Source organism: Salmo trutta, chromosome 36 (assembly GCF_901001165.1).
Source record: "Salmo trutta chromosome 36, fSalTru1.1, whole genome shotgun sequence".
Lineage (NCBI taxonomy): Eukaryota > Metazoa > Chordata > Actinopteri > Salmoniformes > Salmonidae > Salmo > Salmo trutta.
Genome location: NC_042992.1, coordinates 38,936,056 through 38,950,455, shown reverse-complemented (window position 1 = coordinate 38,950,455; position 14,400 = coordinate 38,936,056). Strand labels below are relative to the sequence as shown.

Sequence of the window (14,400 nt, the reverse complement as noted above, 5' to 3'; positions counted from 1 at the left end):
AACAAGGGACATTTTTAAAAGTGACCCCAAACTTTTGAACGGTAGTGTATGTACTGTCACTGTGGGGATGATGTCATTTGATGCACTTATTGATAAAGCTAGTGACTGATGTGGTGTACTCCTCAATGCCGTCGGAGAATTCCGAAACATATTCCTGTCTGTGCTAGCAAAATAGTCGTGTAACTTAGCATCTGCTTAATCTGACTACTTTTTTATTGATTCTTCCGGCTTTAGTTTTTGCTTATAAGCAGGACTCGGGCTAGAATTATGGTGAAATTTGACAAATGGAGGGCGAGGGAGAATGCGTTCTCATGACAAAGTCGAGCTGTTGCTACTGCCTGTAAACATACAGCCCAGTTCAAAGTGAATGATGGCACCCCCGTGTGGCAAATGGCTTTTTAGCATAGGCCTACTGTTGCTCTGATTGGCGCACCGGTCTGGGTAGAATGCAGTCCTGGACAGGACAGATGTTTTATTTACTGCTGTGTGTATTAATTGTTAAAACGCATGACTGCTTTCCCACTATATTGCTATAGAATTTTCACAAATGCCTGACTATACGTAATTCCCAAACGTTCTATGAATTAATGAAAAGGTGAAAATGACCATGTCTAAGTGCGTGCTAGTCAGAAAATGTAAAAATGGTGTTATTCTTTCTGTGGGTTTACATGAACTGATTTTAAGATTTCATGTTGATAAAATGCTGTCGGTTCCACTTTAACATGATTTTTGAACTACTACCTCATCTTTGTACCCCACACAAGGTCCCTCAGTTGAGCAGTGAATTTGAAACAGATTCAACCACAAAGACAAGCGAGGTTTTCTAATGCCTTACATAGAAGTGCACCTATTGGTAGAGGGGTCAAAATAAAAAAGTAGACACTGCATATCCTTTTGAGCATGTTGAAGTTATTACTTACACTTTTTGGATGGTGTATCAATACACCCAGTCATTACAAAGATACAGGCAACCTTCCTCACTCAGTTGCCAGAGAGGAAGGAAACCGATCTCTGGATTTCCCCATGAGGCCAATTTTTAATTCTGGCTGTAACCACAATGTGAAATAAGTCAAGGGGCATAAATACTTTCAGAAGGCACTGTAGCTTTTATTTAGGTTGTTCATTCTTTGATTATGTTATTAAAACATATATAGGTCCATTTATCTTTTTCTACATACATTTAGATTTGGTTTCAGTCATAAGTTTAACGGAAAGTATTTTTCCATCCTGAAAATTAAATATATTTAGGAAAAAGTATCTTGGAAAGCTAATGAGACCCTTGAATAAATGTAATCTTGGTTCTTGTGTAAATCTTTTTGGGGCATTGGCGCCATAGACCGTTTGGATTTGTCCTGCATTTGCAATGCTTTGTCCTGGTGTTATATACAACTGAATGGTTTGATAAGCATGAAAACGATGTAAACCATATGCCATGGACGTCTGTCAGCAGATCTCAACCCAATTGAACACTTATGGGAGATTGAGGAGTGGTGCCTGAGACAGTGTTTTCCACCACCATCAATGAAACTCCTATTGTGGAATTTCTTATGGAAGAATGGTGTCGCATTTATCCAATAGAGATCCAGACCATTTAAAAAAAAAAAAAAAAATGTAATTGTTATTTTTTTGTTGTGCTTTTACCCCTTTCTTCCCAATTTCGTAATATTCAATTGGCAGTTAGTCTTGTCCCATCGCTGCAACTCCCCTACGGACTTGGGAGAGGCAACGATCCAGAGCCATGCGTCCTCTGAAACACAACCCTGCCAAGCCGCACTGCTTGAGTTCCAGACACTTGTAGAAATTATGACGAGGCTCATTGAAGCTGTTCTGGCGGCTCGTGGTGGCCCACTTCCCTATTAAGAGACGTTGTTGGTTTTGCCTTTTATTTTGGCAGTTACCTGTATAAGCCTAATGCTGTGGCAGTGTCAGGTACTGAAAGGCTAGACAATATGAAGTTGTATGGTATTTTGTTTGTAACACTTGTCATACTCACAATTTTTACAGTCCCACCACTGTGGTTTACAATTGAACTATTTCTCTCTCCCTCCCCCTTTTTCCTGCTATTTTCTCCTGGCAGCTGAGGCTTCGCATCGGCTCAATTTGTTCTACCTTGCCAACGATGTCATTCAGAACTGTAAGAGGAGAAATGCCATCGTCTACCGTACTGCCTTCGCCGACGTGCTCCCTGAGGCCTTCCAGCTGGTCAAGTGAGTAAACCACACACTGTTAGTTGAAGTGGCCCCTAGATGCTGGTCATGGGTCGGTTATGCACTAATGGTTAAGGTTAGTATTGAGGGAGAGGGAGCCGATCATAGATCTGTACCAGTGTTTCTTCTAGGGGGAAAAAATCTCTTGGGAGTCCTGTTTCCAGAAAACTTGCATAAACACTGAATATAATATAGGCCTACCTGTAAGGGTAACTTGGGTTATACCGCCACCCTGGGTAACACGCCCCCTGCTCGTACTTCTCACAGAAAGCACTTCATATCCCAAAAAATTCCCCGAAAACTTTCCCTCTTTGCCACTACTTGCGCAACTAAAAATGAAATCTGTCTCATCAAAATTGAAGTCGCTCCCCCAAAAATGATTTAGGAGTAGAGTGGTGGTTTACCCCAAGTTACTCTACAACAGACGTGTTACGTTTAGCTCCCCTCTCCCCTATGCACTCGAAGTGAATTGCAGAGCGGTAATGTGCTTAACCATGCTTTTGCTCTATACTCCAGGTTTAAAATAGTGCAGTTCGAGGATATTTAGGAGTTGAGAAATAAAGTAGGATTGAAAAGCTGTTTTCCCTGCGGCAGCAAGAATTGTTGTGCATTGGCTGCTTGTCAGAATGCCTGTTTCCCTCTCTATGGCAGTCGTAACTTGAATGCGCCTCAAATAATTTAAATGACTGCAATAAAAACACTGATCCTGAGCTACGTCTACAATGTTTTTGTTTATCCACCATACAAGTCAATGACTGGGTCCGTTGAGTTCTGATCAAAAGTAGTGCACTATACACACGGTTTATTAGGTACACCACCCCGTTCACGAACAATGAATCGCTCCTCCAGACCGTGAGTCACGTGGCTTGCTATATAAAGCAGGCAGACGAGCATTGACACTGTCTAGGGCAGGCCTGGGCAAGTATTTTCCATGGAGGACCACATTAGAATATATTTTTGCCATCGTGGGCCGGAATCATATTACAGGATTATACATCATGTGTATAACTGTGTTGACAGATATATCTACTGTAAATCACATCCAGATATGCTACTTATTTGACTTTTTTAACATACACAGAAATAAACCACATCCGTGTTCTCCTTTTTGGTAGGTATTTTCATTATTATACATGCGATGAACTACACGGAGGGAAAGTACACTGCATTCAGCACCACGGACAGAACTCTTGTTAATGGGTATGCACAAAAACAAAGAGCGCTCAACATTCCATTTAAACTACTCAATCAGTGTGAGGAGTGAAGTCTCTGATGGGCATTGACTAGAGCAGTGACGTCCGGTATAGTTTCTGACGTCGCTATGCACAGGATTGCTGAGAGGTGAGAGTCAGTAAGAGATGATCTGCGACTTGTTATATTTCATCACTGAAAATGTCTGTTCACATAGAAACGTCGACCCAAACAGTACAAACATCTTTTGAGCATGACTTCTAATCTTTGGAAGTTTTGTTCATCGAGAGATGCATAGAACCTCGTCAGCAACATTGTTTTGAATAGTTCTTCAGTCACTGCATCAGACTGAAGATTGATAAGCTCAAGTTGCAGGTCAGTGTGAGCGTTACCCACATTGATGGTGAAAGGAGAGGAAACAAACAGCATGTCACTTTCCAGCACTTTGAAATCCTCAAAATAACGAGAGAACTCACCGTTCAAAGCATGCAGCAGCGATGTATACTTCTCCCGCTGGTCATCTGATATGGAACAGACTAGTAGTGTCGGGAGGTGAGTGAGATTGTTGGCTTCTATTTGGTGGGTCAGGAGGAGTAATTTTCCCTTGAAGGCTTTGACAAGGCTGTACATCTGATGTGCAAAAAGGCCCTTCCCTTGTAGATTGTAATTCAGTTCATTCATGAGGGCCATGATGTCCACGGTGAAAGCAAAATCAGCCAACCATGTTTTATGTTGCAGTTGAGGGAAATCCACATATTTTCCTTTCATTTGCAGAAACTCAGCAATCTCCGACTTCAGGTCCCACACCCTTTTAAGCACCTTCCCCAAACTCGGCCATCTCAAATTTGTGCGGTAGGGGAGATCTACGTGACTCCGTAGATCTATGTCTCTTCCAACTGTGAGTCAAACTGCCTGTGGTTTAAAGATTTTGCTCTTATGAAGTTTACCACTTTAGTGACTATCCACAACATGGCTCATTTTCAGAACACTTTTACAGAGCACCTCCTGATGAATAATGCAATGCAGGAAAATCATTTTCTGCTCAGCTACTTGATCTTGTATCCTTTTCAGAAGGCCAATGTTTTTTTCCTGTCAAGTTTGGGCACCCGTCAGTGGTCACACAGGATAACTTTTCAAAAGTCAGCCCCAGCTTTGCACCATACTTATTATCCTCCAATAAATCTTTCCCTGTGGTTATGCTCTTCATTGACTGCACTAAAGCGAGCTCCTCCGTAATTTCAAAGTCTGGGGTTCTGGGGTTATGCCTCGTAAGAATATCAACAACTGCACTGTGTCACATGCGTCACTGTTCTCATCCAGGGCCAAGGAGAAATAGGTTAAATCTTTCAACTGTTGTTCCATATTCTCTGCTATGTCCTCAACACTCTGTCACTGTTTGTCTTGACAGGGAAACATTTTCTAACAGCTCTTTCTTGTCGGGGCAAAGTATTGCTGCAGAGTCAATTAAACATTATTTAATGAATTCGTCTTCACGACTGGCTTGCTATGTTTAGCAATTTTGTGGGGCAGTACAAAGCTAGCACTCGCAATTCCGTCGTTTGCTGAATGCAATTTTGTGAGAAGTCCTTGCTGCTTTTGCAACTGAGAAAGCAACTCTTTCTATGCACTTGCCCTCAGCTCAGAAAACATTTTCCTATATTTCTTTGCATGCTTCGTCTGGAAGTGTCGGGACAAGTTGTAGTCTTTCAAGACAGCGACGCTCTCTTCATACACTAAGCACACAGCTTTCCCTGATACATCAAATAAGTATTTCGATGTCCACTCTTGCTGGAACACCCTACATTCATTGTCTACTTTCCTTTTCTTTGAAAGTCATTTTTGCGCAATTTCTAGCTAGCTACTATTTGTAACTGTTACATATGTATCAGCCTGTCGTCACTGTCTGTCCTCGTGCAGTTGTTATTTATACGTGCCTTTTTAAAAGAAAAGTCTCACAAGCGGGAATTAAATCATTACACAAAGGCGAGTATTCATTGGACTTTTAATTTGAATAACAAATCGCAGCGTATCTCAACATTGTTGCTGACCAATCCCAATAGAGCATCTTTGGTATGAGAATTGAACTGGCTGTTTGCAGCATGGATGTACCACCGTCAAATCTGCCACAACTGCATAATGCTATTCCTCCCTACACCTTGTAGAGTTAATACCCCAAATAATTCGGGCTGTTCTGGAGGCAAAGGTGGTTCTGACACGGTACTAGATGGGTGTACCTACTACCTAATAAACTGAACACTGAGTGAATAGGAAAACGGGTTTGAACTGCTGGTCAGGGCAACTCTGTCACTTTACTCATCAGTGCAATGTCAGTGATGACCTTTTCTGTCTCCTCCTGTCCTGCAGTAATGTCGGAGACTCTAAGGTGATGAAGTCAGTGGACAGGATATTAACCATCTGGGAGGAGAGGAGTGTGTACACAGAGCAGCTCATAGCTGAGCTGAGGGCCAGTCTTGTCAAAGAAGAGTCACCTGCTGCTGTTGAGACGCCTAAAGGTGAGTAAATCTGTGCCAAACATGTACCACCGTATTTCATGATATTCAAAAGAAGCAGTGTCTTTCGAAATTGCACAAATGTCAAATTGAATTAGGCATCATGTTTATTGTTGTGCAGTTCAATGCTTGTGTGTTGTGTTGAGAAATTACTAAGTTATGTCATTTCAGATCCAGTCAACCCTAAGGCTGCTCTTCAATCTAAGATTGTTGCCGAGTTTGTCGTAAGTGTCCACCACCCACTGTTCAGGATAGATTCTATTTTCTTTTATTTATCCATCTCAATTATGTATTCGGAAAATTAACTGCATATCCTCTTTATACCAAAACATACCAAATTAACTACTGTACTATGAGAACTGTAAATACTTCAAATAAATTCTTGTACTCCAAAGCTAATATGTTGAGTTGAAATTGTCCCTGACTATTGCCATGTATTGTGGTTTGACTGACTGTCCTGTCATGTAGCCCCAGGCTTTCATCGATCACCTCTCTAAGTACCACAGCTCTGTGGAGGAGGTGGCACTGAAGGAGAAACAGCTAGCAGCTATGAGGGTGGACGTCTGCAGCACCGAGGCCCTCAAGAGACTGAAAGGTAACAATAGCCAAAGGTTTTAAGATTAACACACAACCTGCTGCAAAGTTATCCATGAGCATTGATGCTGTTTGTCCCAAATTGCACCCTAATCCCTATTTCATGCACAATTTTTGACCAGGACCCACATCCTCCTGAAATGTTGTCAATGAGCATTGGCCCAGTAACTGGAAAAGGCATGAGGCGTCTCTTACGGATCTGAAAGAAAAAAACCTTGACCCCTGTCTGGCCACTCTAGTCTAGGAGGAGATAACAGTAGTTTTTAGACTGACCAAGGTTGTTTGTTTTTTCTTTCGTTTCTCTCTCTAAATCAACCACCCATTCAGATAAGGCAGGAGGAAAGAGGCACTCGAAGGACTTTGAGGATGGCAGTGCGAAGTTAAAGGAGTTTGTTGCCTTCCTTGACCGGCAGATCAAAGGAGGGCCCCCTCTGTTGGATGCTCTTGGCAACGCAGATATTTTCTACGAGATGCAGTATAAGGAGGTCAAGATAGTTGCCAATGTGAGTAGTTGAATCAAATCAATCAAAAGTATTTATAAATCCCTTTTTACATCATTAGAAGTCACAAAGTGCTTATAGAAACCCATCCTAAAACTCCAAACGGCAACAATGCAGATGTAGAAGCACGGTGGCTAGGAACAACTCCCTAGAAAGGCAGGAACCTAGTAAAAGAAAGGAACAAGGCTCTGACCGGTGGCCAGTCCTCTTCTGGCTGTGCCAGGTGGAGATATTCTAAGAGTACATGGCCATTAAGGCCAGATAGTTCTTACCCATGTTCATAGATGACTAGCAGGGTCAAATAATAATCAGTGGTTGTAGAGTGGGAACAGTTCAGCACCTCCAGAGTGAATTTCAGTTGGCTTTTCATGACCGAGCATTCAGAATTAGAGACAGCAGGTGCGGTGGAGCGAGGTCGGGAGATAAAGGGACGTTGAGAGAGCAGGCGAGAGCTTAAGCTCACACAGGACACCAGATGAGCACTGTGGCCCTGTCTGACTATACCCCCGGACAGGGCCAACTAGGCAGGATATAACCCCACCCACTTTTCCAAAGCACAGCCCCCACACCACTAGAGGGATATCAACAGACCACCAACTTACTACCCTGAGCCAAGGCTGAGTATAGCCCACGAAGATCTCCTCCACCGCACTAGCCCAAGGGAGCGCAAAACCGGACAGGAAGTTCACATCAGTGACTCAACCCACTCAAGTAGATTATAGCAAAAAAGCCTGGGATGGCATGGAAGAGCACTAGTAAGCCAGTGACTCAGCCCCCATAATAGGGTCAGAGGCAGAGAATCCCAGTGAAGAGGGGAGCTGGCCAGGCAGAGACAGCAAGGGCGGTTCGTCACTCCAGTGCCTTGTCCTTCACCTTCGTACCCCTGGGCCAGACTACACTCAATCATAGGACCTACTGAAGAGATGAGTCTTAAATAAAGACTTAAAGGTCGAGACCGACTCTGCGTCTCTCACATGGACAGGCAGACCGTTCCATAAAAATGTTGCTCTGTAGGCGAAAGCACTGCCTCCAGCTGTTTGCTTAGAAATTCTAGGGCCTGCGTCTTGTGACCGTAGCATACGTGTAGGTATTTACGGCAAGACCAAATCAGAGAGATGGGTAGGAACAAGTCAAGAATCTAGCAGCCGTATTTAGCACTAACTGAAGTGTATTTAGTGCTTTATCTGGGTAGCTGGAAAGTAGAGCATTTCAGTAATCTAATATTGAAGTGACAAAAGCATGGATGAGCTTTTCTGCATACTTTTTTGACAAAGTTTCTGATTTTTGCAGTGTTACAATGATGGGGGAAAAAAGCTGCCCTTGATATGTTCGTCAAGAGAGATCAGGGTCCAGAGTAACACCAAGGTCCTTCACTGTTTTATTTGAGATGACTGTACTTAAGATTTATTGTCAGATCAAATAGCACATCTCTTTGTTTCTTGGGACCTAGAACTATCATTTCTCGCTTGTCTGAGTTTAAAGTAAAACATTTTCCGCCATCCACTTCCGTATGTCTTAAACACAGGCTTCCAGGTAGGCAATTTTGGGGCTTCACCATGTTTCATTGAAGTGTACTAGATGGTGTCCTTAATGCCTTTGTATCTGTTGTTGTGAAAGGTTGAAAGAGAATTTCTTTGATTTTAGTGGAGGACTTTGGTAGTAAGACTTGAGTTGCATAGATTTTTTGTGTTAGTTTCTTTTTCTTTTTTTTACTTCTCCTTAAGGCCTACAAGACGTTTGCTAACCGGGTGTCCAACCTCAAGCGTAAGCTGGACAGCCTCAAGGCCACCTTACCAGACCTGGACGAGTCACCCATCCCCTCGCCCTCGATGGACGCCCCCTCTCCCAATGGCTCAGAGTCCCCGTTCCATGACCTGGCCGACCCAGACTCCGACCTGGATGGCCTGGCCATGGATGATGAGGCGGACATCACTTTAGGGGAAGCACCAAGCCCCCTCTCCTCCCCTGGTGGCTCCCCCAAGCAGGGCTTCACCGTAGGGGAGTCAGACAACCGTGACGTGGAAGACATGGAGCTCTCGGATGAGGAGGCAGAGAACGTCAGTATCATAGTTGAGGGTAATGACATGCGATGCAGAGCATAGATGGGGTGCAGGTGGTTAAGGGACAGGATCTATACTGAACAAAAATGTAAACGCATCATGCAACAATTTGAAAGATTTCCTTCTATGAACTGTAACTCAGTAAAATCAGTCAATTTAAATAAATACTTTAGGCCCTCATCTATGGATTCCAAATGACTGGGCAGGGATGCAGCCATGGATAGGCCTGGGAGGGCATAGTCCCACCCACTGGGGAGCCAGGCCCAGCCAATCAGAATACATTTATTACTGACTGAAATACTCTGCAGTTCTGATGCCGGTTTGACATACTGCCAAATTCTCTAAAATGATGTTTGGGGCGGCGTATGGTAGAGAAATTAACATTAAATTCTCTGGCAACAGCTCTGATGGACATTCCTGCAGTCAGCATGCCAATTGCATGCTCCCCTGAAACTAGAGACATCTGTGACAAAACTGCACATTTTAGAGTGGCCTTATATTGTCCCCAGCATAAGGTGCACCTGTGTAATCATCATGGTGTTTAATTAGCTTGTTGATATGCCACACCTGTCAGGTGGATGGATTATCTTGGAAAAGGAGAAATGCTCACTAACAGGGACGTAAACACATTTGTGCACAACGTTTGAGAGAAATTAGCTTTTTGTGCCTATGTAACATTTCTGGGATCTTTTCAGCTCATTAAACCAACATTTGTTGGGTTTTTGTTCAGTATAGTACTTTTATGTGCCTCATTTACACCTGTAAGGCTCTATTGTATTGCAACTTAGCTGTTTCGATTGAACATTTCCTCTGTTTTCAGTTGAGGAGCGAGTTGAAAGTCCCATCCCATCTCCAGTCCCCATTCCTGTGCCTGTTGTCACACAGCCGCCACTGGCCACAGAGGCAAAGTCTGTTCCACTGGCCACACCCTCCCCAGCTCTCGCGACCCCTTTGACCCATACAACCAACATATCAGGCAACCTCGCCAATGTGGACCTGGGTAAAATTAGCTCTATTCTCAGCAGCATCACATCTGTCATGAAGAAACCAGGTGAGAAACTTCAGCTATTGTAACATCATAAAGGCACTACATGCAGGCAGTCACTTGTGCATCATCAACACTGTTATTCTGATGGCCCATCATAAAGGCACCATTACATCATCAGCACTGTTATTCTGATGTTGCATCATAAAGGAAGCATTCCGGAGTTGGGGTCAATTCAATGCAACCCTTGATTTAAATGTCCAATATGAATAAGACACCCCACTGGTGTCTTCACGCCCAAGCGTGAGTTGTTTTATGCATGTGATGTCAGAATGCACCAGCTGTTCCAATATGTGATTGTTACTCAAAAGGACACTTAACACACACTGCCTGCTAATTATCTATAGGCTGTTTTAATTTGTCAATTTCAAATTGTATTTTCTAACAGTTTGAATTGAGGTGTGTTCCACCTCATAACAGAAGCCATTCCAATGAGGCCTATTTGTTATATCTACAGTAGTGGTGCGTGGTTCAGCTGTTTATTGACCCGTACCTTCCCGCGATTGCTTATAACCCATCCGCAACAGGCCGACTACAGTCGTGGCCAAAAATTGAGAATTACACAAATATTAATTTTCACAAATTCTGCTTCCTCAGTTTGTATGATGGCAATTTGCATATACTCCAGAATGTTATGAAGAATGATCAGATGAATTGCAATTAATTACAAAGGCCCTCTTTGCCATGCAAATGAACTGAAATCCCCCAAAAAACATTTCCACTGCATTTCAGCCCTGCCACAAAAGGACAAGCTGACATGTCAGTGATTCTCTCATTAACACAGGTGTGAGTGTTGATGAGGACAAGGCTAGAGATCACTCTGTCATGCTGATTGAGTTCGAATAACAGACTGGAAGCTTCAAAAGGAGGGTGGTGCTTAGAATCATTGTTCTTCCTCTGTCAACCATGGTTACCTGCAAGGAAACACTTGCCGTCATTGCTTTGCACAAATGCTAATAGCATTTCAATCAGTGACATCACTCGCTCTGAGACTTGAAGTAGAGTTTCCCCTTGCGTTGCAAGGGCAGCGGCTTTTGTGGCGCGATGGGTAACGATGCTTCGTGGGGTGTCAGTTGTTGATGTGTGCAAGGGTCCCTGGTTCGAGCCCGGGTTGGGGCGAAGAGAGGGACGGAACCTACACTGTTACACATGCGCAGTGATGCGAAGACTTTTGAAGGATGGCCTGGTGTCAAGAGCAGCAAGAAGCCACTTCTCTCCAGGAAAAACATCAGGGACAGATTGATATTCTGCAAAAGGTACAGGGAGTGGACTGCTGAGGACTGGGGTAAAGTCATTTTCTCTGATGAATCCCCTTTCCGATTGTTTGGGGCATCCGGAAAAAAGCTTGTCCGGAGAAGACAAGGTGAGCGCTACCATCAGTCCTGTGTCATGCTAACAGTAAAGCATCCTGAGACCATTCATGTGTGGTGTTGCTTCTCAGCCAAGGGAGTAGGCTCACTCACAATTTTGCCTAAGAGCACAGCCATGACTAAAGAATGGTACCAACACATCCTCCGAGAGAAACTTCTTCCAACCATCCAGGAACAGTTTGGTGACGAACAATGCCTTTTCCAGCATGATGGAGCACCTTGCCGTAAGGCAAAACTGATAACTAAGTGGCTCGGGGAACAAAACATCGATATTTTGGGTCCATGGCCAGGAAACTCCCCAGACCTTAATCCCATTGAGAACTTGTGGTCAAGTTCTCAAGAGGCGGGTGGACAAACAAAAACCCACAAATTCTGACAAACTCCAAGCATTGATTCTGCAAGAATGGGCTGCCATCAGTCAGGATGTGGCCCAGAAGTTAATTGACAGCATGCCAGGACGGATTGCAGAGGTCTTGAAAAAGAAGGGTCAACACTGCAAATATTGACTCTTTGCATCAACTTCATGTAATTGTCAATAAAAGCCTTTGACACTTATGAAATGCTTGTAATTATACTTCAGTATTCCATAGTAACATCTTGACAAAAATATCTAAAGACACTGAAGCAACCAGCTTTGTGAAAATTAATATTTGTCATTCTCAAACTTTTGACCACGACTATACATGAAAATCTGAGGCCAGCACCCAACCCTAATACGCAAAATATAGAAGACAGACTTCAGAACAATTTTTGGGACAGGGTGCAGGATTTAGTTTGGCCTGATATGTTATGTTTCTGCTTATAAGTTCTGACATTTTGGAAGGCTATTTGTTATCTAATTAGATACATGTAGCTTCTCTTTTATCATATGTTGCCTTAGAATACTAAATGAACCATTGCTCAACAGAATGTAATAGATGGATAGAATGAATACAATAAAGAAAAAACATGGATTAGTTATTCTGTGCAAAATGTCCAAATGATATCAGTTTGACCGGTTGTAAGGAAAAAGAAAGCTGTAAAAACGGCCCAACTTGTTTCCGATAAGATTTCAGTTCGGCTTCGACGCGTATTTTGTGGTTGAAATTACTATCAGCTTTTATGATGAAGACTGCACCGCTACAGATCTTATCTAACTGAGCATTGCCTTCTCTCAAGATCAAATTTCTCCCCTCCTGTTCCCAAGTCCAAATTCTGTATGCTGCTTTAAGATCTAACGGCAAGGGTTGCGTTAAATCAGCGTAATATTTTTTTATGCACTTGGCGACTTTCAATTCATTCAGCACAAAGCGTATAAACGGAAGCATTCACTGTGAAAGTTTATAGTTGTAAATGAGAACTCGTTCTGAACTGGCCTACCTGGTTAAATAAAGGTGACATAATAAATAAATTATACATGTAGACCCATCATACATAGGCTATGCGCCGCACTTAGTTCAATTTATTGAATCAGTTATTGTTTTCTTGCTTCAATCGTGAGCAACACCTGTGAAACGCATATTTTTCTCAAAACACAAGGATGCCGATTTGCACGGGACTGGGACTAGTATTATCAGAGGACTTTGGAGTTACACTTACCTGAATAGCCTACTGTTTTTTTTATGTACATATTTCAGTTTCCATTTAACCCTTCTAAACAGTAAGCTACAGTGTCCTTGACATGCATATGCCTATTTGAAGTCTCATCTTGTGACTAAGTAAACATTACAAAAAATATAATCACCTAATGTAGGTAGCCTTAACCGCCTTGTATCTGCAAGCAGTTGGCTTTAGTGAATATTCCAAGAGCCTCCCTCCACTCTCACACTGAGGAGAAACCTTAACCAAACTCGATGGTCCACCACCATTAGTTGATCCACTAACCATTAGTTAGTCTGTGGGCTACAGATGATTTTGTGAGGAGACTGCTTTTCAGGATGTCTCATGGTCTGACAAACACCCCTCGAGCTCTTTCACCGTTTCACTGCAGAAGCGGAAGTGCGACATAGCGGATGCGGTGGATTGAGACGGCTCCGATGTCGAAAAACACATCTCTAGCATGAATTGCCCGTTTTTTTTATTTTTATATTTTTAAATTTTATTTGTCTTTTTTTCTTGTGTTTTTAAATTTTTTATGGGGGTTTATTTTAATGCTAATATCAGTGGGGTGCGGATATTGACCTCATGGGGTTTTAACCTGTGTTCGCCTTTTTAATCTACACTGATTTGAAGTGGATTTAACAACTGACATCAATAAGGCATCATGGCTTTCACCTGGTCAGTCTCCTTGTATGTGGAGCAAAATGTTAGAATCGCAATAGTCACAGTTTGCAATACATATAGAATTGTGAGAATCGCAATTCATATATCGGCACCTAAGTATCGTGATACTATCGTGAGGTCCCTGGCAATTCCCAGCCCTATTAGCCACTGACATCATGAACACTGTTATTCTCATAGAGATTATCAATAAAAAGCCACAAGGTGCAGAGCGTTCAATTTGCCTGCTGGGGGCAAGGAGACCCACAGCTCTGCTAAAACCATTGACGACTGCGTGCTGTTTTCAAGTGATTGTTAAATGCGTCCTCTTGAAGGGCATAGTCAGAACTCTACGTTTCTGATTATTCCACGCAAAACAATTGCGCACATTTAGCTCTATCAGAGTTATACAGCAAGTAACTGCCTGCTTTTCATAACCCGTAAACATCAATTGATCATGTAATTTCAGATACTTGAGGGTTAGACCTATTTACTATTACATTGTTAAATAACATTTGTCACACCTTGTGAAGTCTGTTTAAATGAGAAGCCATTATTCAGAGCAGTGGTCACCAACCTTTTCTGAGTCGATCACTTTCGCAGTCAAAAAGCATGCTGAGATCTAATAAAAACACTTAAAATGTAACATTAACCAAATAAAAACCGTTCTCTAGGAATGAGGTTT

General features: G+C 42.6%; 1 protein-coding gene across 1 annotated transcript in view; it reads left to right on the top strand.

The window, feature by feature from the left end:
• The window catches only part of rprd2a (regulation of nuclear pre-mRNA domain containing 2a), a 31,732-nt gene that overhangs the window by 10,822 nt on the left and 6,510 nt on the right, over positions 1-14,400 (top strand). Inside the window, exons 2-8 of the mRNA XM_029735800.1 lie at positions 2,078-2,207; positions 5,763-5,911; positions 6,080-6,132; positions 6,377-6,503; positions 6,830-7,005; positions 8,727-9,078; positions 9,883-10,113. Of these exons, the coding sequence (XP_029591660.1) occupies positions 2,078-2,207; positions 5,763-5,911; positions 6,080-6,132; positions 6,377-6,503; positions 6,830-7,005; positions 8,727-9,078; positions 9,883-10,113 (1,218 nt within the window). The remainder of the gene's footprint in view (positions 1-2,077; positions 2,208-5,762; positions 5,912-6,079; positions 6,133-6,376; positions 6,504-6,829; positions 7,006-8,726; positions 9,079-9,882; positions 10,114-14,400) is intronic.